Source organism: Lentinus tigrinus, assembly GCF_003813185.1.
Source record: "Lentinus tigrinus ALCF2SS1-7 unplaced genomic scaffold L226scaffold_1, whole genome shotgun sequence".
Lineage (NCBI taxonomy): Eukaryota > Fungi > Basidiomycota > Agaricomycetes > Polyporales > Polyporaceae > Lentinus > Lentinus tigrinus.
The window spans coordinates 520641-546523 of NW_027137910.1; the positions used below are offsets into that span (position 1 = coordinate 520641).

At 56.3% G+C, this 25883-nt stretch overlaps 9 protein-coding genes across 9 annotated transcripts; 6 read left to right on the forward strand and 3 right to left on the reverse strand.

The window, feature by feature from the left end:
• Positions 1-459: 459 nt before the first annotated feature.
• On the forward strand, positions 460-1950 carry L226DRAFT_606977 (uncharacterized protein). Its single transcript, XM_067685729.1, has 3 exons — positions 460-917; positions 972-1079; positions 1145-1950. Exons 1-3 carry the CDS (start codon positions 786-788, stop codon positions 1709-1711), a joined length of 807 nt encoding a protein of 268 aa, XP_067542275.1. The 5' UTR covers positions 460-785; the 3' UTR covers positions 1712-1950.
• Positions 1951-4057: 2107 nt separating this feature from the next.
• Positions 4058-6820, reverse strand: L226DRAFT_475006 (class III chitinase). The gene is made up of 17 exons (XM_067676646.1): positions 6684-6820; positions 6610-6617; positions 6470-6548; positions 6325-6408; positions 6017-6261; positions 5869-5958; positions 5716-5813; positions 5621-5661; positions 5549-5568; positions 5339-5490; positions 5254-5286; positions 5063-5201; positions 4968-4980; positions 4848-4905; positions 4653-4794; positions 4539-4588; positions 4058-4483 (listed from the first exon to the last, which is right to left on the reverse strand). The coding sequence occupies exons 1-17, from the start codon at positions 6789-6791 to the stop codon at positions 4374-4376; spliced, it is 1470 nt and encodes a 489-aa protein (XP_067542276.1). The 5' UTR covers positions 6792-6820; the 3' UTR covers positions 4058-4373.
• A 283-nt stretch (positions 6821-7103) lies between these two features.
• Positions 7104-8809, reverse strand: L226DRAFT_548911 (Pkinase-domain-containing protein). Its single transcript, XM_067682641.1, has 8 exons — positions 8621-8809; positions 8489-8565; positions 8162-8431; positions 8032-8115; positions 7810-7974; positions 7613-7761; positions 7414-7562; positions 7104-7353 (listed from the first exon to the last, which is right to left on the reverse strand). The coding sequence occupies exons 1-8, from the start codon at positions 8700-8702 to the stop codon at positions 7307-7309; spliced, it is 1023 nt and encodes a 340-aa protein (XP_067542277.1). The 5' UTR covers positions 8703-8809; the 3' UTR covers positions 7104-7306.
• Positions 8810-8863: 54 nt separating this feature from the next.
• On the forward strand, positions 8864-9567 carry L226DRAFT_5254 (SET domain protein). The gene is made up of 2 exons (XM_067678969.1): positions 8864-9497; positions 9556-9567. Exon 1 carries the CDS (start codon positions 8891-8893, stop codon positions 9464-9466), a length of 576 nt encoding a protein of 191 aa, XP_067542278.1. The 5' UTR covers positions 8864-8890; the 3' UTR covers positions 9467-9497; positions 9556-9567.
• A 1223-nt stretch (positions 9568-10790) lies between these two features.
• Positions 10791-12808, forward strand: L226DRAFT_527971 (uncharacterized protein). Its single transcript, XM_067679229.1, has 6 exons — positions 10791-11013; positions 11060-11167; positions 11218-11298; positions 11354-11930; positions 11991-12330; positions 12393-12808. Exons 1-6 carry the CDS (start codon positions 10846-10848, stop codon positions 12649-12651), a joined length of 1533 nt encoding a protein of 510 aa, XP_067542279.1. The 5' UTR covers positions 10791-10845; the 3' UTR covers positions 12652-12808.
• Positions 12809-14079: 1271 nt separating this feature from the next.
• L226DRAFT_450731 (amino acid permease ScVBA-like protein) lies at positions 14080-16778 on the forward strand (the record flags this gene model as incomplete). Its single annotated transcript, XM_067674968.1, has 15 exons — positions 14080-14342; positions 14398-14434; positions 14493-14639; positions 14710-14772; positions 14847-15033; positions 15191-15320; positions 15377-15441; positions 15499-15627; positions 15684-15760; positions 15812-15893; positions 15955-16053; positions 16113-16306; positions 16363-16509; positions 16572-16622; positions 16677-16778. The coding sequence occupies 15 exons, from the start codon at positions 14080-14082 to the stop codon at positions 16776-16778; spliced, it is 1773 nt and encodes a 590-aa protein (XP_067542280.1).
• A 1906-nt stretch (positions 16779-18684) lies between these two features.
• L226DRAFT_527975 (kinase-like protein) lies at positions 18685-21055 on the forward strand. Its single transcript, XM_067679230.1, has 4 exons — positions 18685-18763; positions 18820-19140; positions 19289-20018; positions 20167-21055. The coding sequence occupies exons 2-4, from the start codon at positions 18893-18895 to the stop codon at positions 20617-20619; spliced, it is 1431 nt and encodes a 476-aa protein (XP_067542281.1). The 5' UTR covers positions 18685-18763; positions 18820-18892; the 3' UTR covers positions 20620-21055.
• A 573-nt stretch (positions 21056-21628) lies between these two features.
• On the reverse strand, positions 21629-24221 carry L226DRAFT_564385 (uncharacterized protein; the record flags this gene model as incomplete). Its single annotated transcript, XM_067683635.1, has 5 exons — positions 21629-21958; positions 22051-22530; positions 22591-22611; positions 22688-24120; positions 24182-24221. 5 exons carry the CDS (start codon positions 24219-24221, stop codon positions 21629-21631), a joined length of 2304 nt encoding a protein of 767 aa, XP_067542282.1.
• A 273-nt stretch (positions 24222-24494) lies between these two features.
• L226DRAFT_5385 (uncharacterized protein) lies at positions 24495-25314 on the forward strand. Its single transcript, XM_067681510.1, has one exon. It carries the CDS (start codon positions 24666-24668, stop codon positions 25161-25163), a length of 498 nt encoding a protein of 165 aa, XP_067542283.1. The 5' UTR covers positions 24495-24665; the 3' UTR covers positions 25164-25314.
• Positions 25315-25883: the final 569 nt, after the last annotated feature.

A 25883-nucleotide genomic window follows, 5' to 3' on the forward strand; every position in this document is an offset into this window, starting at 1 on the left:
ACGACTATATTGAAGCGGTCACGGTCGCGGAGGGATAGGAGGATCGTCTGCGGGCTGTCGGAGGGCACATGAATAGCGTGCACGGCGAAATGCGGCCTAGGAAGATGACAAAATACTAAGCAAGACTTGGCTCAAGCTTGGCGGTGACGGTCCTATTTCTGGCAAATATGAAGATGGGAGGCAGATGGCGGGCGGGACAGGGCGGAATGAAGGGCGACGTCGCGGCGACACGCTCTCGGGGCAGCGCGAAGAGCAGTCGACCTCGCGGCGGAGGGACGAGCGCAAGGAAGGTGGACGGGGCGTGCAAAAATAGGGCAGATTATATTGAAGATAAGTAGAATGACAAGTCGACGCTGCTGTTTTGGGAATGCCAAGCCCAAGTGGATGCAAGAATAGCAACAGCGCGGATGCTTATTTTGAGAAGACGCCACCATGCTCGGCCTCTGCTCCTGCTGCCCTGCTCATTCTGCCTGCCTACAGCCCAGCGCACGCCCGCGCTCGCGGGTGTCCGTGCAGCGAACATGTATACGCGCGGGGGCGCACCCGCCAGCTCGGCGACAGTCGCTGGCAGAAGCTGAGCAGCCCGGGCAGCGACGCGGAAGGGGCATGGTGGGATGGGTTCCGAGCATGTCTTGGCACGCTAAAATTACTCTCTGGACTCTCGAGACGCAGTGTCAAAGATAGTCCCTCGACTTGGCAAGCTCTGCTCAAATACGCAGCTCTCTACATAATGCCTCATCACCAAGCCCGACTCGCCCCTGCCCGTCAGTGCCCCTCCCCAGCCCATGAGCATCCTTCCGTCGCCGCCGCACCTCCCTCTCTCGCCCGAGCCCGCATACGCCCATTATCACTCGCAGCGTCTCGCGAATTCCGACATGAAGACGCTTCTCGCCTCCTCTTGGCGTGTCTTGGAGCAGGTAAGCAGCCAAGTCTACCAAGCCAATAACCTGTGATAACGTTCTTCTTCGCAGCCCCCGCCGCCAACTCTCCGCGAAATCCTGGAGGCATACAAAGCCAGAGGAGACGGCGACCGCGAGATGCTCCTCGCCATGCTCAACGCCAAGAGCTCCGAGGACCAGGTCAGTGAGTCTGACGCATGCACAGCTACCGTCCACTTATGTGATCCTCGTTTGACCATGTTCAGCGCGTTGCCTCTCTTGCGACTCTGCATCGCACGATGCTTGACATGTACCAAGCGCCGCATGTTCCGGCACCACCGGTTATTCCTCTCCACGGACCGGACGGCCACTCGCAACCATATACGCACGCGCACCCCTTCCCGTCCCCGCCTGCGTCCTATCATCATTCCCCGCCTGCCTCCATGTCGCACCATTTGCACCACGATCATCCGCACTACGCCCGACATCGAACAAACTCGTCGTCATCCGTGACGGATACGAGAGAGAGGAGCTCTCTGCCTTCCTCATCCGGCCTGCAGACTCGCAAGCGCCGCCGGACCTCTCGTTCACCTCCCCCCTTGCGCACCCGAGCTTCCCCGTTGCAGGAAGCTATGTCGGCGCACCCCCACGACCTTCCTCTATCTCCGTATTCTTCTGCATCGTCCGCGCACAGCAGCGGCGGTTCTCCGCGGTCACGCGAGTCCATGGCCATCAACTCCCTCCTCCTCGACTCCAACATGCGCGACGACGACACACCGAAGCGGAACACCAGTTCCGAACGAAGTACAACGATGCCCTCGCGAGAGCGATGACAGGACTTGATCTTGGCATGTTATTATTGCGTTCGATTGCCGTGAAGTGTGCGATACTTTGATGTAGGATTACGTTAATTGCCATTGGTATCTCTCCGTCCTGGGGCCCACCCTTACGCTGTTCTTTACAGGATCTAATGTCCTGTGTCATGCTATCTCCCGCTGCGTGTATTGCCTCCCGTGCTCTTTGTTGTACTAGACCTCGACCTAATGCAACTCAGCCTTGTCCCGGACACATCCATCCGTGCGACGACCGTGCGGAATGCAGTGCAACGCAACGCGATGATTGCTGCCGGAGAGCGTAAGTTGAGTTGTTCCCGAGCTATTCTTGCGCCTTCCTTCCCATCGATTGACTCATGTTAGACTCACCTACCGTTAGTCTCAGTGTCTCACAGCCCGGATCCCCTCGCGACACAGGGTATTCTTGAAATACCCGGGACGTTCCCACCAGTTGACTTGGCGTGGCATCTGGAGGCCTGCTCATCCGTCGTGGGCGGACATCGTGGCGCATAGGGTCCGAGCGCGACCAGGCGCGGTGTCGCCGCGGCGTCCCCGCAGCGGGTCTCCGAGTCCGGGGGTCTGGTGCTCAGATGCTGGCAAGCGGGAATAAAGACGGAAATGCCGTTCTTGTTGGTGATGCAAGTCCATTGAGAAAGTTTTGAAGATATTCTCGCGATAATGCGGTATTAGCCTAGCGGTGAGTGTCTTACATCCATCTCAAGGACCGCTGTTCATGAGCGGAAAGGTCGCAATGGACGCCGTACTAACCCTGCGATTATACCCTCCCATTGAATTTCATTGTCTCAATCTCGAGTCATATCATCCAGTCGGATCGTCCTTGCGCAGAAGGATAGAAAGTGGTAGGAATTCAGATATCAGCGTAACCACATTGCAGTAAGTCTCTGACAGGCACGGTATACTTCGGGAGATATGTTGACCGGTTGTTGTGGTTGTCTGCTAGTTGAGGAGTTGAGGGCTCTTTGCTGTTTGCCCGGGAACGAGTACACCGAACTTGTACCTACGTTGTTATGACCGCCCCAAGCGTTACTGTACTAGCACAGTATGGTTGTATTGCGCATTCGGCATACATAGCCAGCGACACATGCCCTTCGACTCGAGAACCTGTGAGTGTCATGCATCATGCCTCATTCCTGTCCTCAGACAACACACGAGCACCATACTGACACCTTGGCAGCTATCTAGTCGCCCCTGTATTGTCCTATCAATGATACGTAGCGGGGCGCCTTGAACCCACAAGCTACTCCGCCTGCTGAATGTCAATGTACCCTTCTAACGACCGTACAGTCGGAGCGCACAGTGGTGAGTCTGAAGGTTGTTAGCAATGTTCCCAAGTCAGGCCTCATCCGGTTGATAGGCGAGCTAATAGACATACGACACGGCGCTCTGTCTGGCAATACGCACTCAGGCGGACGGGCGACGATCGCGCCCATGGATGGTCGGCGCTGCGCCCGCCTCAGTGCCGCGCCTCCGACAAACCTTGAGGCTCTCATGGGCCTCCGGCGGCACAGCAGGCAGGGTCATGCATCAAAACACGTTCCAGGGAGCATTGGTTGTTTGGCTCGACGCGCCTGGATATGTGTGTCAGTTTCCTCTGACGTATCAGAATGACCACAATGTTCTTCAGATTTGCTGAGCCTGGTGTATTGGCCTTCGACTCTGCCTCGTGGTCAGCTCCTACCGGTCCTCGGCGAAAGAGCTGCTGTCGTTCTGTAGGGGGCACAAGGTCCGGGAGCAGCCTAATAGCCATCGCAAAGCTTCCTGAAAGTCAAGGGCTAATAGCTACCGCTCGGTGTATTCTTGCATGGTTTCAGGGTGCACCCTTGACGAAGGTACCCGTGCCGCCTGTGAGCCCTGGTGGTCGGGTGGTCGGGTGGTCGGGTGGTCGGGGACAGCGTCCTTTGGTCGGTGGCATGCACGGAAATTAACGAGAGTCGGCCCGTGCATCGTGTGGGGTTTTACTTGCGCGCCCCAAAAAGCGATAACCAACTGGTTCACATTCATTGTATTCTTGGTCTGTCAGGGTCGCAAAGAAGCGCAGCTGCGTGTCTACACCCACCGAGAGGAACGCTGTCTTCTCTGCTCCTTCTTCAGTTCCGCGCACAGCCTGTCCGTTTCTAGGTCCAGCCAGCCAGCCAATAAGACCATATCCTACACGCACACCAACGAGAGGCTACCTTCGAGAACGTATGCTGTCATGTTAGCGGACGTCTTCGGCACCTTATGCATTCAGTACTTCAGAACGCCAGTGAGAGATGGGCGGTTCCACGGTCCTGGGGGGCCTGGATGGACGAATTTCCATACCCGTGAGACCGACGCAAGCCTTCTCCTGGTCACAACGTACGCATGGTATCTCTACATTGAATATCGATGTTTACACGCAGACACGTTCCTACGCCCCAGACCGCAAATTTCTCCTTTCCGCCAAGAACCTCCCAAAACAGCATAACAGAGCTCACAAATGCTCCACATTTCTCACTTCGTAGCCGTCATCCGTGTCGTTCCCAATTATATGAATAAAGAAATTAAGCTCATGACCCATCTAGACGCGTTGACCAGGCCCTTCTTGAGCTAGAATGACAGCCAGCCATCCCCGTTGCGGGGAAAGTCCGTCCGTGTATGGTTGCAGAAGGGTTCTATCCGCTCAGAGGCGGAAGAAGCGGGAGGGGACAAGGCGCCTCTCGGAGGGAGACTTTGCAACCGCCTTCTTGGAGCTGGAGCACGCACCGTCGTCGGTCCAGACACCGCTGCTGCCTATGGCAACGTGAGCCATGGTGCTCTAGGAGATCGTGCCGGTAATGGGACTTACCACCGGGAGTCTCGTTCTGAGTCCACCACTTGGCGGTCCAGAGGTGGCCGCTGGTTCGGAACGTTAGCAGTTGAACTGTCCAGAGACCGCAGAAGCCCACAGAACGCGACATACTTGTAGCTGACCTGCGCACCGCCGTTGTAAGCGGTACTTGAGCTCCATGCGGCTACACCACCGCAAGAGGCACCGGTAGGGGATCCACTACCAGCGGTGGTGGTTGTCGTCGGGCCAGAGGCTGAACCGGCACATGCGCTGACTATACAAATGGTGAGATGTGTCCTGTACATAGTCTCAGTAGGATGCACGTACTGGGCATCCAATCGCCGTTGGGGTCAGCGCTGGGGGTGTTCTGGGACCACCATTTGGCCTATTCAGGGAGAAGCAAAGACAATGAGCACAGTGGTCCGACAGAGGCAGGATAGTACTCACCTCCCAGATGTACCTACGGAAGCGAGCAGAACACATCGATGACGTAAACGATGTGCATGCAGATTCTGTCAAGTCTCAGGAACAATCTGGCTTACCCGTTGTAAGTCACTTGCTGGCTTGCCGTGTATGCGGTGCCGGATGAGAATGCGGGCGCAGAACACGCGGGGTAGGTGAAACCAGTTCCACCGGCGGCGACGAGGACGTTCTTCGCTGCCAGATCGTATCGGTTATTTACTGCGTCCGAAATGAATGACTTTCTTGTGAGACATCCTGGATAATCGCTTACCGTACGCCTGAGAAGCGTCCCACATCATAACACCTGCGAGCATGTGAGTCACCGTCTGACACAACAGGACACACAACTGCCATACCGCCGAAAGAAGAGAACCGGCTCCGCGTGTTCTTCAGGATAGTGGCCAAGGTCGCAGGATCCTGGTACCCTCCACCGGCAGCTGTCGACGAAGCCGGAGCTCCAACGAAGACCTTGACGTTTGGGTTAGGGCTGCTCTTCGCCCAGATGTCCCTGACACATGCCAACGTGAACATCGCCTGTTGTGCGGGCAACATGGCCGCGGTCCTACCAGATACCGAAGTTGAAGCCCTGCACCGTGGTGTGAACAGACGTGTTCTAAGGAAGTGCATTCATTGCTTACGTTAGAGTTGTTGTACGCTTGCAGTCCACATGGATTGTTGTCTGCAACGGCATCAATAAACTCAGATAAGGAAAGAAAGCACATGGGTGACGTACAGAACTGAACGTAAACTGCATCGAACGCAACGGCGTTCAAGACAGCTCCGAGGTTGGCATCGGGGTACACACATTGAGGGGCCCCGGTGATGTAGTACCTTGCGGAAATAATATTGAGAACTCTCACACTGCGACATCATGACGTATACATACTTCTTGCTCGCCCCGCTGAAGTAAGAGCGCAGACGTGTTATGAAGGCGGCGTACCCGGTCGTGCCACCACCCTCGATGTCGAGATCAACGCTGTGAAAGCGGCGTGAGCTACTGAGGTAACAAAATTGCAAACAAGGAGACTCCTCACCCATCGAGAATTGCGTTGCCGAACGGACGCGTAGAGCTCGAGCCCCCAAGGAAGTCGTTCCAGATAGTATCCGCGAAGGACTCTCCTTCGCTGTCAGATTGGAAGCCGACGCTGGCGCCTCCGCCACCAAGAGAAAGGGTCAACAGCTTCCCCTTGCTTTGGCACGCTTGGATGTCACTCGCAAGTGATTGGCAGTTGGCCAGACCAGTACCGGAGAATGTTGCGTTATCCTTCGCGTTGCAAATCTGGGGGACAACCGTCAGTCGGTCCGTTTTCATAAAGCAAGCATACCTTCGAGGCCGACTTACGTTCGCGAGGTCTAGAACGGGTGCGTTGCCGGTTCCAAAGAACTTATTGATGAACGAAATCGGGATCACGTCGATCGCATCGTCCTATGAGACATAGAGGTCAGGACGAGACAATGGAAAGGTCGAGAATCCTCGTTTTGCTCACTTGGCAATAGTACGACAAGGTCTTCTGGTAGTTCGCGACGTCACTGTGAGTGGCACCGTACGAGTTCTGGCCCCAGTACCTAGAAGAAAGCAGTGAACATCCTCTAAATCGGAAATCCTAATAGACGCGCATATACGCACACCACGACCTATCCGAAGAGTGGGGCAAGGTCAGCATACATCCGATACGTTTTTCCGATGGCGAGAGAACTCACGTTATCGTAACGGCTGTTGTCGTAGGCTGTAACACCAACGCTAGTGAGCCCAACGACGGTGAGCACGGCGAGAGCTTGGAGAGCACGAGAACCGAGAGACCAAGTCATGGCGCAACGATGACTAGAGGATCAGTAGAAGGCCTGCCGATAGCGACTTCTCGCTCTCTGCGGTGTTTATAATGTCGCGCACATCCCGGCTGCGTACCGCGAAGCGCATTGCGAGAAGACACCGGGAGCGTACTGGACGCATCACGGGATAAAAGGTCGCGCATGGAAGCATGCGGCGCAGAGACTGACCAGCGTGCATCAGCAGCGCGGATGGACAGGCGTTAGACGAAGCAGGTCATGGTTCGCGATAGATGTGCATGAAAACATATGGTGCATTTGATCCTGGGTGAACGCTGCATGATACACAAGTTTGGACTGCTCGACGGCACGTACTGCGAGTCTACCACGTGCTCCCTCAACCCCATCGCGATAAGGATAGTCTTAGATAGTCACACACCTCCGGAGCCTTGAATACAGAGTATTGAGTCCAGAGACCAACCTGCACATGCATAAAATACAGACATGTCGCAGTCGACCGCGAGGGACAACCGTCCAGGTCTAATAAGACTCCGCTCCTACGACGCTGCCCCACCGTTCTCGACGGAGGCATTCCGGACAGGTTCTACGTAGCATGACGCGAGTCAGGTGGTAGGCGGACTAATGGACATGAAAGCGCACGTACCGAAGTATGGATGTGCCATTGCTTCACGCGCAGTCAGCCGTTCCTGGTGATCGTAGCGGAGCAGCCGGTCCAGCAAGTCGATCGCCTCGTTGGAGATGTATCTCTGGTTCTCCGAAGTTGTAAAACGGGCCCATGCCTTCTTCTGGTAACTACGGAATCGCTCAACGAGGCATCCATACCGAGAGAATTATTCACTTACGTCCCAAGGAGCTCGTCGTATTGCGGATCCAGGGCAATGTCATACTTATCTATGTATTGGTACAGACCATCGGTGCCCAGCACCTTTGCAATCTTGACCAGTTGGTCGTAATTGTCGTGCCCGTGGAAGAACGGCTCCTTACGGAAGATCTAGAGAGGCATCAGAGCCGTCTGTATGACGCGCAGCACGGCACTCACCATGGACGCGAACATGCAGCCATAGCTCCACATGTCCAGACTATAGTCATACTCCTGGAAGTCCACGAGGAGCTCGGGTCCCTTGAAGTAGCGCGACGCCACACGGACATTGTATGCTGTCCTTGGATGGTAGAACTCGGCCAAGCCCCAGTCGATCAATCGCAGCTATACGCATGACCAGACGTCAGGCGACGGATGTGAAACGGAGACCATGCTTCCAACCTTTCTTCGCTCATGATCTATCATAACATTGTGCGGCTTCACGTCTCGGTGCATGATGCCCTTAGAGTGGCAGTAATCCAACGCCTGTACGGGGTAAGTCTTGCGCCAATGCCACACAGACTGTACGCACCTTAAGGAGTTCGTACATGTAGTATCGCACGTCGAAGTCGGTGAAGCGGGGGTATAGGACCTTGAAATCGACATTGTGTACATATTCCGTGATCAAGGAAGGGATTTTCGAGGAGGGGTCGCGAACGACATCAAGAAGTGCGACGATATTTGGTCCACCTGCGAGGTTTTGGAGGATCTTGATTTCGCGCTTTATTTTCTTCTTCTTCACGGGCTTGAGGACCTTGATGATGCATTTCTCTTCATTGACGATGTTGATGCCCTCGAAAACCTGATGTTTCACGCTGAACTGAGCAATGTCGATCACCCGAAACACAACGCGGCGCACCTCGGAGTATTTCCCCCTCCCCACCTTCCTCACAATCTCGTAATGGTCCTGCGAACCCCACTGGACCTGCAGATTATCTTGTGGTCTCTTTCAGACATGGGAACACGTGCGACGAGAGGAAAAGGGCCCGACCATATTCATACCATGAGGGGCCGAGCTTGCTGTTGACGTCCGCGTAGACACGCGCGACAGACTTTGTGGTTGCTCTGCCCATGTGCGGAGGCGTAAGAGAGAGTGGCACGCAGCAGCAAAGGAGATGAAGAAGCAGAAGAGCGCCGCGGGTCGAGTGGATGAAGCAAATCAGTCCTTGCGACCTGCGCATGTTTACCCAGCTCGTCTTCGCACGGCGCTTCCGCACTTGTCCAAGTCCGCTCAGCAGGCACAGCTTTGTGTTCTTGCTCCATGTCCTCCAAGCGACCTCCGCAGTCGACCCGCCGCCCGCCTCGGTGGCCTGCACACCTCGAATACCTCGAGCAGCCCAGATACCATGCGTCTGTGTCCAGCCATGTTCGAGAACTATTATCCCCCACTCTCACCAGGCATACTATGTCCGCGCAGACTCATCTACAGAAGGCTCCCGTAGCCATCCAGCTGATCTCCGATCCTTCTCATCCCGCTCGCGGCCAATACGGCCTGTTCGCGACCAAGAAGATACCCCCGCGCACGCTTCTCATCGACTACATCGGCGAGGTACATTGTGACGATCGGCCCGAGTCCGATTATGATCTGTCCCTCTACCGCACGCCTGACCATGTTAGTGTGGGCGTAGACGCACAGTTCTGTGGAAACGAGGCCAGGTTCATCAACGACTACCGCAGCGTGAAGATCAAGCCGAATGCATTATTCCAAGAGCGGAGGACCGAGAGCGGCGAGCTACGGATGAGCGTATGGAGTGGAAGCGAGCCGATCAAGAAGGGAGAAGAGCTCCTTGTGTCTTACGGCAAATCGTGGTGGCGTGCACGCGAACAGAAATCCTGACGCACACTCTATGTGTGCGCGTCGACTGAAGGTATGGTATTATCCAGTACCGGTCACAGTATGACGCTGAACACAGCGGGCATTATCAGAGCTTAACCCACATGTCGCCCTGGGCGAGACCATGTGAACCATACATGTCGCTCGGTGTGTATAGATGGTGAATGAGGCCTTTAACTTGACGTGCTCATGTGTCACTTATTTCACAGTCAACTTACGCACGCGAACGATTGGTATACGGGAGCCCAGTGTTTGTTACTGTCTTCGCAAGCAAGATTTCCTGTCGGCATCCCTCTCGAGCGGTCAGCTTCCGCGCAGCGAGTTTGCCGGTGCAGGGACACTGTTTCGGACCCGCTGTGAGTGACCTACAACCACCATGCGTGTACGGCGGGACTCATGGAACCTGTAGGCGCGATCGGACCTGGTTACGTACCTGTATCATGAGTCCATTTGAACCTGGCCTCACCTGCCCTTCTCTCAAGAAGAGTCTGCGCCATTGTGGTACCATCCTCTAGATCCATCCGTAATCGGGAGAAGATCTCATCACCGCTTCCCCTGTTGGTTGGCTCTCGCTCCCGTGCCGGGCGTGGGTTCTCAGGGAACCTGTACTCAGGTCTTCTGCCGTGTCACTGAGATGGCGACCATCCACGTGAGTTAGTGGCTTGTTTGTTTCTGCCTTCGCGGGCGGGGTCGATCGAAATACCGCTATCTGACTTACAAGTATGGGCAGGCATTCGTCGGCGTCGATTACGATCGACGCCATGCCGGACCTCACTAAGACGCCGGAAGAGCCTTGCCTTCTTTGCCATCATCATCTGGAAGATATATCCTATTCTGACTGCGCATAGAGTCACATTGGCAAGAATGACTACGTTGATGAGACGCCGAGCAAAGGTCTATTTTGTCAGGGTTGTTCAACTTCGCATATTATAGCCGCATTGTCTTCTTTGCGTTTCCTCAGCCGATATCCGAAATTATCCTCAGGCAACAGCCCTAAGCAGGCCCGCGTCACCCGGGGGCAGATTGCCAGGCGTCCTCCATCAGAAGCGGAGTGCACGCAGTTTTCTCACCACAGACCACGGGAGCCAGATTTGACCCTGAACAGACCGGTTGAAATTCTCTGTGTTTTGGGGATCCGTCTCCGGGATTCTACCGCGAGATCGTCCGTGCGTTCTGGACGATGACTTGCTAGCTGGTGGATGGAACTTTTAGACTTGCCTTTTCGGGACTGTTCACGAAGTGTCTCGAAGGGAAACCCCACGTGGCGGGATAATTCCCACGTGATGGTCAAAATTCCTGAGTTTCCCGACGTCAGCGAGTGCGTTCAGACCACAACTTAGACTCTCTCTACTCTCTGCTGTACTCTATAGACTTTCGTTCTAATGCCGCCTAGACTCTCTTCCAAGCGGGTTCTCTCCTTCAACACAATATATGCGTATGCGCGACCGCCGTCGGTGACAAGGACGCGCTGTCTGGTCACTGCCCTCAACGTCCGACCACCGCGTGCTGGGAAAGGGAAGGCATGTGCGGTCAGTCGAGCAGGACCATCGGTACGTCAGCGACTGATTGCTCTTGACTGTTAACTTATGGGTACAGAGAGCGTTCCATGCATCATCTGTTCACCAAGCACCGAAAGACCCTTACCAAGTGCTCGGTGTCAAGAAGGATGCTAGCGCAGCCGACATTAAGAAGACATATTTCGCGGTAGGTATCCATAAACCTTTGTGCGGAGTATCCAATTAACTGTTCTATAGCTTGCCCGCAAATACCATCCTGATACGAACCCTGACAAGAACGCGCAAGAGAAGTTCGTGGAAATCCAGGAAGCTTATGATGTCGGTACACTTCCCTCCAACGTTCCATTCTCTAGACACTAAGCCTGCGCTGCAGATTCTGAAGGACGAAAAGAAGAGGGCCCAGTACGATAAATATGGCGCAGCATCTCAACAGCCTGGCTTCGACGCGAACGCCTACGAGAACGCGCGCTCGGCCTTCGGTAGTGGCGGGTTCGGCTTTGGACACTTCCAGGACTTCTCGGGCGCATTTGGGGGTGCAAGAGGGAGTCCTCGAGGAGATGTTTTCGATCAGTTGTTCGGGATGTTTGGAGGGAGTGCGGGGGCGGGTGCACAAGCATTCGGGCGTGGTGGGGACGTCGAAGCTACTGTCGGCGTCAGCTTCATGGAGGCCTGCAAGGGTACTTCACGCTCTATCAACATCCACCCCATAGTCAAGTGCTCTACCTGTTCCGGGTCGGGGCTTAAGCCTGGAGCGTCCCGCTCTACATGCTCGGCCTGCGGTGGTGTCGGCACGAAGTCCTATGTGATCGAGAGCGGTTTCCACATGCAGACTGCATGCCCGGCCTGCCATGGTACAGGAACCGTCATACCACCTTCGGGCCAGTGTGGCACTTGCGCGGGCGTAGGCCAGGTCAAGGTTAGGAAGTCTGTCCAAGTCGATATCCCAGCAGGTAAGTAGCAAATCCTTGAAAACCACCCCAATTTTTGACACGTGGCCTTACCTCCGACAGGTGTGGAAGATGGCATGACCCTCAAGGTGCCTGGCCAGGGCGACGCGCCATTAGGCGGCAATGGTCGTCCAGGCGATCTATTGGTCCGTATTAACGTCGCGTCCTCGAAGGCATTCAAGCGCCAAGGTGCCAACCTCTACCACGACGCTCGGATACCGGTGCACACCGCTCTCCTCGGTGGCAAGGTCAGGGTACCGACGCTTGACGGAGAAGTGGATGTCAGGGTGCCATCGGGAACTCAACCCGGCGAACAAATGGTGCTCAAGGGGCATGGCATTTCCCCGGCGTACCGAAACGGCAAGGGCGACCTGTTCGTGACCTTCAATGTGCAGCTACCAAGGTCTGTTACGCCTCCATTCCGCTGTCTTACTTACGTCACTCAAGCATTTCCGTTAACTTTAGAGCCCTCACTTCGCGGCAGCGGGAGATCTTACAGCAATACGCCGATGACGTGGAGGGTCGTACATCGGCTTCTTCGCGTCAGGAGGCACGTCAAGAGTCGCCCCGGAAGCCCTCTACCAATGAAGCGACGTCGACAGACAGTCGAGGCTCCGCTCAATCAGAGAGTCATGCAAACGGTACGGATTCTTCTGCCTCTCCACCCCAAGATAGCTGGGTGTCTCGTGCATTGGATAGACTTAGAAGACTCATCGGTTCTTGATTTTTCATGTGACGTTCAATCCGAATGCTCCGTTGAACGCTCGCATGCGCATACAGAGTCGTCTGCAGATCCCGACGAAGCCGACGCTGACCGTCACAGGAAACGGGACCAGGACCGCAAAAAGAGGGCCACTGCATAGCAAGATCGAAGCTAGCCCTTTGGATCTTCTCCCCAGGGTGCCGCTGTGCTGGCGGAGGGTATCGGTATCTAGTACGCTACATCTCCTTGGAACTAATCATTAGTACGTACTCTACTCACTCATCAGGAGGTGGGATCGAGAGTCGACTGGGGACCATATGCGAGGCCTCGAGGAGGTGCCGACCGAGTCCGCGCGGCCAGGTTGAGATCATTGGTTCATGACCCAATTTCTGGTATGGAATTTCCTCCATTCGGAGGAGGAGGGTGTAGAATGGTGTCGTCGATGACCAAATAAGCGAGGGGCACCATGGGCTCGACTTGCATGGGCCCCTCGAGAAAACTATGGATGCGTGAGGGTATGGGAAGGCGCTCCGCCGATTTGATACGCTCCGAGGATTCTGATTTCTGTGGGTGATTGAGCTGGGTTCTGAAGAGCCTGACGGGGACATCGTGTCGGAAGCGGCTTCCTATGTGTACAGAAGCGATCGCCAATAAGACCTCCGGTTTCCCTCGCACAAGCAAGCGATAGCAAGGGTGCACGAGACCATTCTCCCGCAATAGGTGCCGATAAGGGAGAGGCTCCCATGAATGGGCAATGCACGACTCACCGTGGTTCGCGAAAGGGCTGCCAGGACTTGCGAGCTCGAACACACAGGGGAGTCACTTGTACCGTCACCAGCGTCTGCGGTTCTGATTTGCCATTTCCGTCTCCGCCGTCTGCAACGAGGATGATCCAGATGTCTGACCTCCCAAATTCACCGCGATGGCGCTACGTACAGTCACGTAAAGCACCAGGACTCGGGCGGAGCGTCCATATTCCCACTTACAGCTTCTCATCGCCCCTAAGCGGCGCGTGCAGGCTATCATATCCGTCCGTTCATGAAGCCCGTACCTAGAGTCGACGCCGAGCCAGATCCACTCTGCCGGACAAAGCACTTCTCATCCCAAAACTCGGCGCCCTCCCAAGACCTTCTCTCAGATCTTCTTTGAGAGAGCTCTGGGAACTCCGACAAAGAGGGTCCAAAGGTTCTTCTGGTAGGTCTCTCAATTAACAGTATCCAAGGATTCTTGCTTTCACACATGGATTTTCCGACGGTCTCCTAGGCCATGGCATTTTTTCGCCAATACTGCATCGTGGCGCGGTATTCCTGTCCGTGCCCAGCACGTAGATGACATTACATAGTTGACACGTCAAGTTGGAGACTCAGGGACTTCGTATAAAGATGCAGCCGGAATGCGAAGAGCAGCTCGACACACACCCGGGTCAGCTCGTTCACCGCACCTACCTCCATGGAGCCCAAGTCTTCGTGCTCGTCATCTATCTCCGAAAAAGAGACCGTGCTGGCTGGGTCGACCCCTACCCCCTCAGCACCGAGGTCATCTGTCCCGCCACCATCTCGACTCTCCTATGAATCCTCGAGCTCGGGTTCGAGCATCCCGACTGTGGCTCCGACGCCGAGGAGCCTGGGCTCGTCGAGCGACACGCTTGTCGCATATGACGCGCACAAAAGATACGAGCCGTCGACTATGCGGCTCGTATTCGCGCACGCAGGGTATGTTCCTTGGGCGCAGCGTTACCGCGGATGTTCGCTGACGGCCACACTACAGCGCAGCGTTAACTCTATTCCTTGCGACGACAGACGCGGTGAGATCTGCATTCTCTGTCGAGCACATCTGGGCGGGCGGCTGACCCGGTCCGACAGACGATTGTTTCCACTGCCCTGCCAACTATTACGAGTGAATTCGACGCTAATCAGTCCGAATACACTTGGATCTCGGTGACGTACATGCTTACCCAGACCGCGTTGCAACCTCTGTATGGGAAGCTTTCCGATCTCATTGGCCGGAAGGTTGGTGTCTTTCTCCACGCTGGACACGCCTCTGCCCCGTTCTGAAACATTCTGATGGGACGGTGTTTAGGCGGTCCTGTACGCTAGTATCTTTATTTTTGCCACAGGCTCTGCGCTCTGTGGTGCGGCACAGGTACGCCCGGGGATGGGTCTGCTAGGGCGGTCGGTCATCTGACGAGTGTGGCCTGTGGTGGGTCGATTGCACAGAACATTACATGGTTAATTCTTGCGCGGGCGATTGCTGGCGTCGGCGGCGGCGGTATCGTCTCGCTGGTCTGGACTATTACGTCAGAGATCGTCGATGTGCGCAATCAGGCAAAGTGGTCCCAAGCGCTCAGCCTCACCTGGGCTGCCTCAGCCGTCGCGGGACCGCTCCTCGGCGGAGTCTTCAGCGGTGCGTGAAGCTCTCAGCTCTCCGCTCTCCGCCTCGCCGCTCATCCTTCGTTAATATGCAGAACGGAGCGGGCCTTTCAACTGGAGATGGGCATGTACGTCTCCTTACCGTCTGTCTGATAATCCGTGATAATCCGTGAACTCATTCATCTGTCCAGTCTACATGAACATCCCAATATGCGCCGCCGCCTCCGCCATCCTCGGTCTCTCTCTCCGCCATATGGACCTCGGACGTGCTTCTGACGTCTCATGGCGCACCTTCGCCCGCACCTTCGACTTCATCGGCCTGTGAGTCTCCATGCACATGCACGGCTCCGACACAGCTGACCTCCTATCTGCCGCAGCATTCTTTTCATGAGTGGGAGCTGCTGCATTGTGATCGGCTTCAACTTTGCCACCCAGAATGGCTGTACGTCCTGCACCCCGCTCCCGTGATGCAACTTTGTCTGACCGTGGCACGCCTCAGGGTCCTCCGCGTCGACTCTCGCATTGATCGTTACTGGGCTCGTGGTTCTGCTTCTCGGCGTCATTTACGAAGTCCGCACGGAACGCGATGCGCTCTTTCCCCCGATTGCTTTCAAGGATCGTACGATCGGTATGCGCGCCCAGTCTGCCGCTTCTTGGGAAGCACTCCCTCACTCTGGATCCTAGTGATTACCCTGGCGGTAACGTTCCTGCACAACTTTGCATTCAATGCGGGAACGTTCTATCTCGCCCTGTACTTCCAGGTCAGACGCTTCCTCTCGCCTTCAGTCGTCTGATCGCTGATCGTCGCACAGGCCGTGAACGGCCTGTCCCCCCTCCAAGCTGGAATGACCATGCTGCCCTACTCGCTAGGCTCCTCGCTTGCCTCAATGCCGAGTGAGTTGAGCTCGTCTCGCATGTCCTTTACTCAATTCTGACGCGCGGTGACCGTTCCTAGCTGCCTGGCTCATCGGCTACTGGCAGCAGCGCAGGTTCGACACCGCCTGTCAGAAGTACGTTATTTGCGCAGGTCTCGCCCTATCGTCGGTCGGCTTCGGTACGGCGTTCATTGACTCCGCATCCGCATTTACTTATGCCGTACTCATGATCTGCCAGGATTGATGATGTTAATGACTGAACACAGTCCGAGGAGCACTCAGATCGTGTTCCCACTGATTGCCGGCGTCGGTTTGGGCATGCTCTTCCATGCCCCATATCAGGTGTTTACACGCGCCTTACGGCGTCAAGAAGTCGCGTCAGGGACGAGTGCGTTCTTCCTCGTCCGCTTCACTGGTGCGACCATTGGAATCGTAAGTTTTCATCCCTGCATAGAATGTGTTCTAGTGCTAACTGCATGATCCGGCAGGCGGTAGCGGGGGCCGTGTATCTGGGACAACTGGCAGAAACGCTGCCTGCTGGTGTCGACGCTTCGTCTGTTGTCGAAGCCCTCGACTCCCTCCGATCTCACAGCGACTGGCCCGAGATCCTTCATGCATTGTCACTCGCAATCAAGGTGCGGTACTCCGAGCTTCCGTGGGATCCCGTTCACTGAATTGCAATTGGCGTGTCGTACAGGCCATATGGCTTGTCTGCTGTCCATGCCTTGGCGTGGCTCTGCTGGTCGGTGTCTTTTTTCGCGCTGTCTCAAAATTTCACTGTTACTGACAGCTGCGCAAACAGATCTCGATATTTACACGTAAGATCGCCTTCGACGACGCATCTGCGGCTCGGGGACAAGAAAAGACGCCAGGGGAGCTACCAGCCCCGTTGGAAACAGTGTGAACGTTGGGTTGTCGCAATTGGTTAGTTCGCCTCGTGGGGTCCCCTTCAATCAGCACTTGGACTTCTGCACCTTTTCGGTATCCTTATTGCCCCTCTCCTATGTTTTGACGGACTGTTCGAGATGCCTGCAATCTAGAGTTTGTGAGCAATGGATATGACCAAATCCCAAATTCACGTGTGCCTTATGCCGTCGGATGAAGTAGAACTTAGCTGCTGAAGGGACCGCAGAGCCTGGAGAAGAACGAGGACGCAAAGTTCAAGGCTGGCTGCTGCTGGGAGCAATGTCAGCAGATCGACATCGATGCTACCCGAGCCCTTCGTGGCGCATGGTGGGGAACTCATCGCTCACAAGGTCTCGGTGGCTTGCAGTCCTGGAATTTCCTCGGCCTTGCGGGGCACAGAGCCAAGGTCGAGCACGGACGCAATGAGACGTCGCATCAGCTCCACGAGGCTCTTGTCAAACTATCGCCTGCGAAGCTTTAGGCATAATCGTCGGGTATGCTTCCGCGAAACTGTCTGCGGCATGTATCCCTTTAGGGGAGCCTCAGAACCTCGGGGAAGACGCCCCTTGGGTCACACTGCCTATCACCCGCGGGAGCCGGTGGGGTACCGCAAGGAGTCTAGGCCAGTCGACTCGCAGGCTTGCACTTCTCGAGATTGGCATCGAGATAAGGTTTCGACAAAGGTCAGGCAAGCAACACATCGCATAGCATGCTCATGGCGTAGGGCCGGGACGCAAGGCTGTCTCGCGCCGAGCTGGGATGTGATTTGACCATGAATCGCACCCCTTCTTCGGGGGCTTTGGAAGCCAGGAAGGGAGGAGAGGGCTGCGATCGTGGAACATTCTGCGTGGTGGCCTGGGCGACACCTTATGAGAACTGCAGGGACACTGATGGCAAGCGGAGACCGGGGCAGCAACATGACGTGTTCTTGAGCATGTTCGGAATGACCACAACGACCCAGTCATTGCCAACGGTCCCAAACAAGCCCGCGGCGAACTTCTGGTTGCCTCATGTCGGCACGGCGGGTTGTCGGTGTTCTGGACTTTGTCGACTTGGAGCGTCGTGCAGGCGAACCATGCTGAGGTGCGGAAGTTACGGGACGCACTTACGACATCAGCACGTACTAGGGATACCGGCTGTTGGAGACAGGAAGGCCGGTGTGGAAGTCATTAGGCCCTTCTAGCCGACTGAGGTGCGGGGACATGCAGTTAGAACTGTGCGCAACAGTTTGTCATGTCTCGATCCCGCTTGTGAGGGGCGGACGCACCTTTCGGGGAAGCGGTGAGCTATAGCGCAGGGAGAAGAGCCCATCCCAGCGAAGCAGCGTGTGATGATACGAATCTTGCTCCCGCGTGTAGCAAGGAACTGAATGGGCGAGGAGCGGTTGCCGAAGAGTTTCGAGAACAGGACTGCGTCCGGATGCGGTTCAAGATGATGCATAGGGTTCATACCAGAGCAGCTCCGCACAACGTTCCTTGCGAGTTACGATCCGGTCTCGCTGGCACTACTGTTCTGCCCCTTCAGGATGCGGGCTTGGGTAGGATGACCAGGAAGAAGTGCACGATGACGCATGTTGCGGCGATACAGAGGCGAACGGGTCCTCACCTCCACATTGCGCGTGGGCTGCCCTCGAGCAGCGAGAGATGAGTGTATTGTCACCGACGCCGAGAGGCCCCGGGGCGAAGACTGAGTACTGAACTTCCGCTCGAGAGGTGTGGGCTGAGGGACTGGTATTGATATCGGCTGGATAAGTGGGCGTGGCCAATCTGATAAGTTCGGCGATAAGTCCATTCTGATTGGCGAGGTGGCTTGCGATATGTCGGGCGATTGGCAAAATTCCCACGAGTCATTGTGGCACTGGGTGTGGGCGGTGGACTGTGGACGAGCTCCGCACCTTTCCTCCTCCCGCTCGTGTGACCGACGCCCTCCCCCTCGCTTGCTCTTCCTCCCCCGCAGTTCCACCCGCATCACTTTGACCACACGGTACTTCACCACAGCTCTTATTCCATGGCCGTTTCTCCGTCTAAAGCCCGTTCAAGGACATCCTTTTACAGCAAGCTTCTCAATCTCCTTCGCGAAGCAGGCATCGTGTCCCCATCCAAACAGAGCTCCATGTCGCCCACACTCGGTCCTGAGCTCGCTCCAGCCCCCGCGCTGGGCACCTATAGGGCTGGCGCCGGCCCCATACGCAGATCCTCCACCAGTTCTTCTCGTACCATTCCCGATAACGGCTCTCTCGCCTCTGTCGGTACTTCACCCGCGTACCCTTCTTCTTCCCTGTCCATACCGTTTGAAAATGGAGATGTCGATGTTGTCCGAGTAGAGGGTTTACGGCACGCAGGTCTCAGACTCGAGGCACGGTGAGTATCGTAGCGTACGCTCCTCATGGCTCCCTCCCGGATGCCCACCGGCAAGCTAATCACTTGTGGGACAGGACGGCACAGTCTATCTTGGTCTGACGTCTGCATGCTTCATTTCCACACATATCGCTGACACTTTTCTCTCTAGACGGTACAAGACAGCTGCCTTCGCTGAGCAGCTATTCGAAATCCTCCGCATACTCCGCGTCCCTTCCTGGACTGCCTCGGAGATTACAACAGAACACATTCAAATCCAGAAGGTCTCGGGCTCTATGACCAATGCCGTCTTCTTTGTGTCGTGTCCATCGGTGCCGAAGGCGCGCACTCTGCTCCTGCGCATCTATGGCCCGTCCTCTGGCTCCCTCATCTCGCGCCCCCGTGAGCTCCACACCCTCCACGTGTTGTCCTCGAAGTATCACATCGGGCCACGCGTGTATGGCACGTTCGAAAACGGACGCGTAGAGGAGTACTTTGATTCCTCCGCCCTGACGGCTGCAGACATACGCGACCCTGAAATTAGTTCATGGATTGGCGCTAGAATGGCCGAGCTGCACGGCGTGGACATTGACGCTGTGGACTATGACGCGCAAGGCGCGGACGGGCCAGAGAGAGGCGTACAATTAGGGGTGAAGAAGAACGTCAAGTCTTGGCTACCTGCCGCCCGAGAGGTCCTCGCTTTGCCTGGGGCATCCGCGGAAGTCCGCGACCGCCTTGACCTGGACAGGTTCGAGCTGGAATGGCAGCGGTACATGCAATGGATGAATCAGAAGGAGAAGACCGATGGCGCCAGCCGGAGGGTTTTCTCCCACAATGACACGCAGTACGGCAACCTCTTGCGAATGCGGACGCTGAAGGAAGGCCAGTCTGCACATCGACAGGTGAGCAAAGTCGCTTGCTTCACAAAATTCCTTGCAAGCCGTTAGCTGACGGAGAGTTCTTGCCCCTTCTTTGACCTCCATCGTGTCACGTCTTCCCATCTCTCACTCTCACACTAACCGCCAAAACCTGCAAATTTGCGCCCCACAGATCATAGTCGTTGATTTCGAGTACGCCTCCCCTAACCCTGCCGCCTTCGACATTGCAAACCACTTCCATGAGTGGACGGTGAACTACCACGGGTCTACACCCTGTATACTCAATCCCGATCTCTACCCCACCTTGGGGGAGCGCCGGAACTTCTACCGCGCGTACCTCACGCACACCGAATGCCACATCGACGACACGGAGCCCGAGGTGTCCCAGGAGTTATCCGATGGCGCCCTCGAGGCCAGCATGGAGAAGCTCGACAACCAGGTCCGCGCCTGGAGCCCCGCCTCACATGCGATGTGGGTCATCTGGGGCGTCGTCCAGGCCCGCGAGTTCGTGGAGGGCAAGGACACCGAGCCCGAGTTCGACTACCTCACCTACGCGATGTGCCGCATGGACCTCTTCCGCCGCGAGTTGCATGCGCTGGGTGTCCCGGAGTTACCTGTTCCGTAATTTGGTGCGCGCTCTGCGTTGCCCTGTGCTTCCCTTTCGAATGCTCTTCTCTTTGCTCCCGGGTCCTTTGCCATGTCGCGAGCGTCCGTGCGGCGCGCCTATGCGTGTTTCCTTTGACGTGATGTGAGAGGCGAGCTCAGCGTAGCGTCGCATCGTGTTGTGTTGTGGTCCAGCTGCTAGTTCTCTGTGTAGATCTACTGACAATTGACAATTGAAGCCGTAGATTCCCAACTTCTATCGCGTTATACCCGCCCCTTCCCCGATAACTCCACTACATAACATACGCTAATGTATATGGCCGGTTCTCGCTATCGTGATCGGGTAGACGTTGTCGTGTACATGCTCACCTTCTACTGTATATATCAAGCTTACATAACGGTATTGGAGCACAACAATAATACGTGCTGTTCCCTGTCTTCTCTTGACGGTGGACGTATGCGAGGACGCCCCCTGAGATCGACTGTGCTGGCACGCAATGATGTCTTGCTTGAGAGCCAATCGACCATCAAGTCGACGAGCATGAAAAAGGGAGGGAGGCATAACGTGATGTATTAATGTCATAAGATAACATGTGCGGACGGGACATTGGACGATGGGTGATGTGGGAGAGATGGAGTGAGCTATCCGGATTGTCAAGAGAGAATAAGTCAAACTTGCTTCGACGAGATGAGCGCAGGGACAGAGAAGCTGAGCAACGAGACGACGAGGAGCGAAGGGTCAGAACAAAGACTACGGAAAACACATAAGCAAAGACGTGAGTAAGGAGGGGAAGGGCTAGCGGAGCGCTGTCCGAGGAGCAGAGCGAGTCATGTCTATGCAATGGCAATGGCAATAGCAACGGCAAAGAAAGCAAGCAAGCGTCTTCGTCATTGTCGTCGCTGGCATCCGTCCGACTCGCAAACATGCGACGCGGCGGGACGACGGCGACAGCAGGGGAAGAGGGTATGCAAGAACACAGTCCGACTGTCCCTCGCGTGGTCGCCTCCAGAGACGACGCCGCCACCTGCGCTTATGCCCAATTTTTCTCCGCGAGGCGTGACGAGCCGACGTTGTAGTCTGCCCATGGAGAGTTGGTCTTGAGCTCGCCACCAGGGATGGACGACAGCGGGTACGCGGTCAAGTGGCTGCTCCGGGTCGCCGACCCCCAGTTGCCCGCGCTTCCGGAACGCACGTGCCCGTTGATCCGGGAGACCTTGGGCGGCTCCGGAGACGAGTTCAGGGTTGGGGTCGGGTTGGCGGCCGTTGGGGTATTCGAGACGCTGCTCAGGTCGAGCTGGATATCGCTTCCGTTGAACGAGTGGCGGACGTTCGGGTTCACTGCAGTTTTCGGGCCGCCACGCTGCAAGGAAGAAGACGAAGACGGAGCAAACGAACGAGAAAACTTCTCAGCACCATGTTATCGCACATCAGGACGTACGGCATTGCACATACCTGCGAGCCCACGATGTCCAGCCTAGAACTCGCGTGTCTTCCAAAGTCAGGTCCAGCAGTCACAGGACCGGGCGAGCGTGCACCCCCTTCCTCGCCAGAAGTCATAAGGATGCCGTTGTGGGCGAACGTCGGGTACGCAGACTTGTTTTGCTTGGAGATCGGCACGTCCGTTACGTTCGTATTGACGCGCAGCTGCTCTGGCCGCCCACCAACGAAGCCTGCTGACGGTGGCGTCGTGCTGACGCTGCCCGTGCCGGAGTTAATCGCACTCTCCTGCGTACGCTTCGCGGAGATGCGGGCAAGAAGCGAGCTCGAGACTTCATTCGGATCACTGTTCGTACTCGACGAGCGGGCACGGCCGTCTGGGTTGGCCGGCGGCGGAGCACCGTCAGCACCAGGAGGCCCACCAGAAGCAGGAAGCTCCGTGTGGATGAAGCAGCATCTCTTTCCGTACGGGCAAGAGCCAGAAACCCAGAACGTCTATGATAACGTAGAAGTCAGCAACTCAATGTGTGGCCAGATACGCATGGGAAGACGTACTCTGCAAATTTCCGTCTTGTACTGCACGTCGGAGGAATCAAGGCAAGAAGATCAGCCACAAGGACGCTAGTATGTAACGCCGAAGACAGGCACGAACCTTGGGATGCCGCTGAACCTTTCGCAACTCCTCTTCACCGTGGGCGAACTGGCACTTGGCTCCATACCGGCAGCTCCCCTTCTCCTCCCAGCTCCTGCACAGCTCCGTCTTGTACAGCCCTAGCTTGCGGTTGTTCGCGCTCGGACCGCTCCCAGAGTTTGCGTTGTGCTGCGACGAACCCGTGTTGTTCATGGGCATACCCTGAGCGGCGAGAGGCACTCCGTAAGAGCCAGTGTACTGCGCTTGGAGCTGAGCCATCATCTGCGCGGCTGCGAGGTCGGGCGATGGATATGGCTCGCCTCCGGGTGCGCCGTAGAACTGGTTAGAGAACATGTTCATACCGGGTGGTGCCATCCCTGGTGGGTACATCTGCCCGGCGGCGAACGCGTTGTTAAGCAAAGCAAGCGTAGCAGGGTCCCGGAGTGAAGCCGGATCAGAGGCAGAATGCTGGTGAGTACGTTGGAAGACGCCAGACTGTTGTTGAAGACGTGCCATCGTAGGGTTGTCGAGAGGTGGCGTCGGAAGCATCATGTTGTACAGTTCTTGCTGGGGGTTGGTCACAGGCATAACACCAGGGTGCACCGGCGCTGGGTATCCGGCGAAGTTTGTCGGGCTAGGCACAACAGGTGGGATCCCCGGATTGAAACCACGCGGAGGAGGCTGGCGGTACGGGATGTTCGTCGCCACATTGGGTGGCCGGCCGTGCACGAAGGCGGGAGGTGCGCCTGCAGGAGCGGGAGGTAAGGGCACTGGCATGGGGTTGTATTGGCGCTGCTGGCCCTGGAAATCTCCGGAGAGCTCTTCTTGTGACCGTGAGAGCGCATTGCCCTGCAACTGCTCGTTGAGACGCGTCGCGCTGCCGTTGTGTGAGGCCAATAGGGAAGGGTACGTGGGCTGATCGGCCTGCTGCTGCCTCTCGGGAGTTCCATGTGGCGACGTCCAGGCTTCCGCATTTCCGGGACTCCCACCGACTTGTTGTAACCTGACGAGGTCAGTGCTGGACAAGCCACCACTGTACGAGTGCGGGCGGTTCCTGGATTCGCCTACGGCGCCTACTTTGAGTGGGGTGACTGGCGGGGCGCGCAGGGTTTGGCTGGCAGAGGAGAGTGCGGATCCATGAGAGCCAGTCGTGTCGGCGGAGGACTCGCGAGAGTGGGATGCCATATTTGCGGCGCTCTGAGCCAAGGGATTAGTTGCGTTCGACTCAAGGCTCGTCTGCGACGCTGTGTCTAACGGAGAAGCTTCCTGGAAAGACACAGCTGCGGGACACGCGTTGGTGAGATGTAGAAAAGTGCGAACCTGTGTCTCAGCCCCATCACTGCCGATCTGAAGCTTGACGATCTCGTCCGAGAGATCCCACTCCGCGTTATCCACCAGTTGACCGTTCGTGTCGAGTCGCCAATGACTTCCGCCGTTGGATGTCTGCATCGCGTCTAGGATGATGTAAGACATGGAAACGAGGAGGGGAAGGGGGAACAGGCGAGGTGAGCGTACCTTTGGCAAGAGCAGAATTCGGTGTGCGTCGAGCAGCCATGGTGGTGGGTAACATGTACACGGAACTGAAGCGAGGAATGGGTTTTTTGATGATGGGGACACGACAGTCGTAAGTGGAGAAGTTCGTTGCGTCGAGAAAGGGAGTCGTAACTGTTTCGTACATGATGGGGGCATCTGGTGAGTACGCGTCGGAGGACACGAGACTATAAGGAGACTCGTGTAGGGGGCGTGTGCTTACGAATTAAGGATAAGTTGCAGATACCACGACCTTAGTCCTTGAGGGATAAAAAGTGGCGAGGATGATTGTAGGCAAGAGATGTGCGTGAGTCGTGCGCCGCGGGTGTTGATTGCAAGAGGCTGCTGGCCCTGGTCTGGTGTGGGCTAACCGCTTCGAAGCGATAGGAACCAATCGGACTAGGATAGGCAGGATGCGAAGGGTGGAATGGTATAAACAGGATGAAGTACCGCGCGGCCTTGGGTCGTGATGCAATGCTTGGAGATTCTGATAGATAGGATTGATGATACGAAGATGCTTGGGGGAGCCTGGGCGGGAGCGGAAGACGAGAGGACGCCTTCGATGGATGCAGGGAGGGAGGAAGAGGGAGAGGCAGCGGTGGGGCGAGCCTTGCGCCTGCCTTACGGAAGAAGCTCAGGGTCTGATTGCAACGTGCCCCTCTTGCGGCGGCGATTGCCAACAGTATGGAGCTCACTCCGGCCACGCTCCTCGTACATTCGCCCGCTGCACGCTCAAACGTCGTGTACTTATCGACAACATATCGATCCTCGACAGCCCCGAGTCGTCCCCGAATCGATCCTCGCCGTCCTCGACCTCCGTGAACGCACCAGCAACCTGGGGTCTCACCTCGGCCACGTGGGGCTGTGCTCTCTAGGCGCACATGTGTGGTCCCTCCGCCGCGTCTCAATCCGCTTGTGCCAACGTCGGGATAACGCTCAGCCTGATGTTCCGCAAGCGGAGGGGTAAGTAGCTATGTTTTGCAGACGACGGGCGGAAAAGTGCAGGGCCAATCTACTAGCCGATCTGTTCGGGACGCTCCCCCGGCGCTTGTGACTACACTGTCGGCGGCGGTGTTGCCATTTCGGGCGAAGCGTCATAACAATGATTGCCTTTTAGGAGGACTGCTTTTGTCCTCCGCCTCTTCTCTGTCTCCCTGCCGAATCCCTCGCATGCTCCAGGCCTCCCGTCCTTCTTCCGTCCATCCTTCATTTCAGGGCGGGCAGGTCGACTACGCACTGTACATTGTCCGCTACCAGTCCCTTTTGGTGAATGCGCCGACCCCCTCGAATGCCATACCTTGTTCTTCACAAAACAACATCCATCTTGATGTCTTCGTACACCCGACATGTCGCGCGTTTCCGGTGTGTCTCAGTGAGTCACCACCTCAGCTCCACGTCTGTTCGCCTCCTCTTTTTACGTTCAACAAGAACAGCCCGAGATGGCAAGGACAGCATGACTTGCGCTGTGGGTATTACTCGCAATCTTGTGCCGAGCCCACATCGACCACAGCCCAAAGGTCCCTCTAGCTCCGTCAGTCGTGGGGGTTTAAATTGCGGTCCAATTGTCTCACCGCCGCCCGTTAATTGCGTGGTGATACGCGACGTCCAGACTCGGACGCGGGACCACTAGTGTGCCCACGATTGTGTCCTGCATATGTCACTTCACTCCAACTCCAACATAAGCATC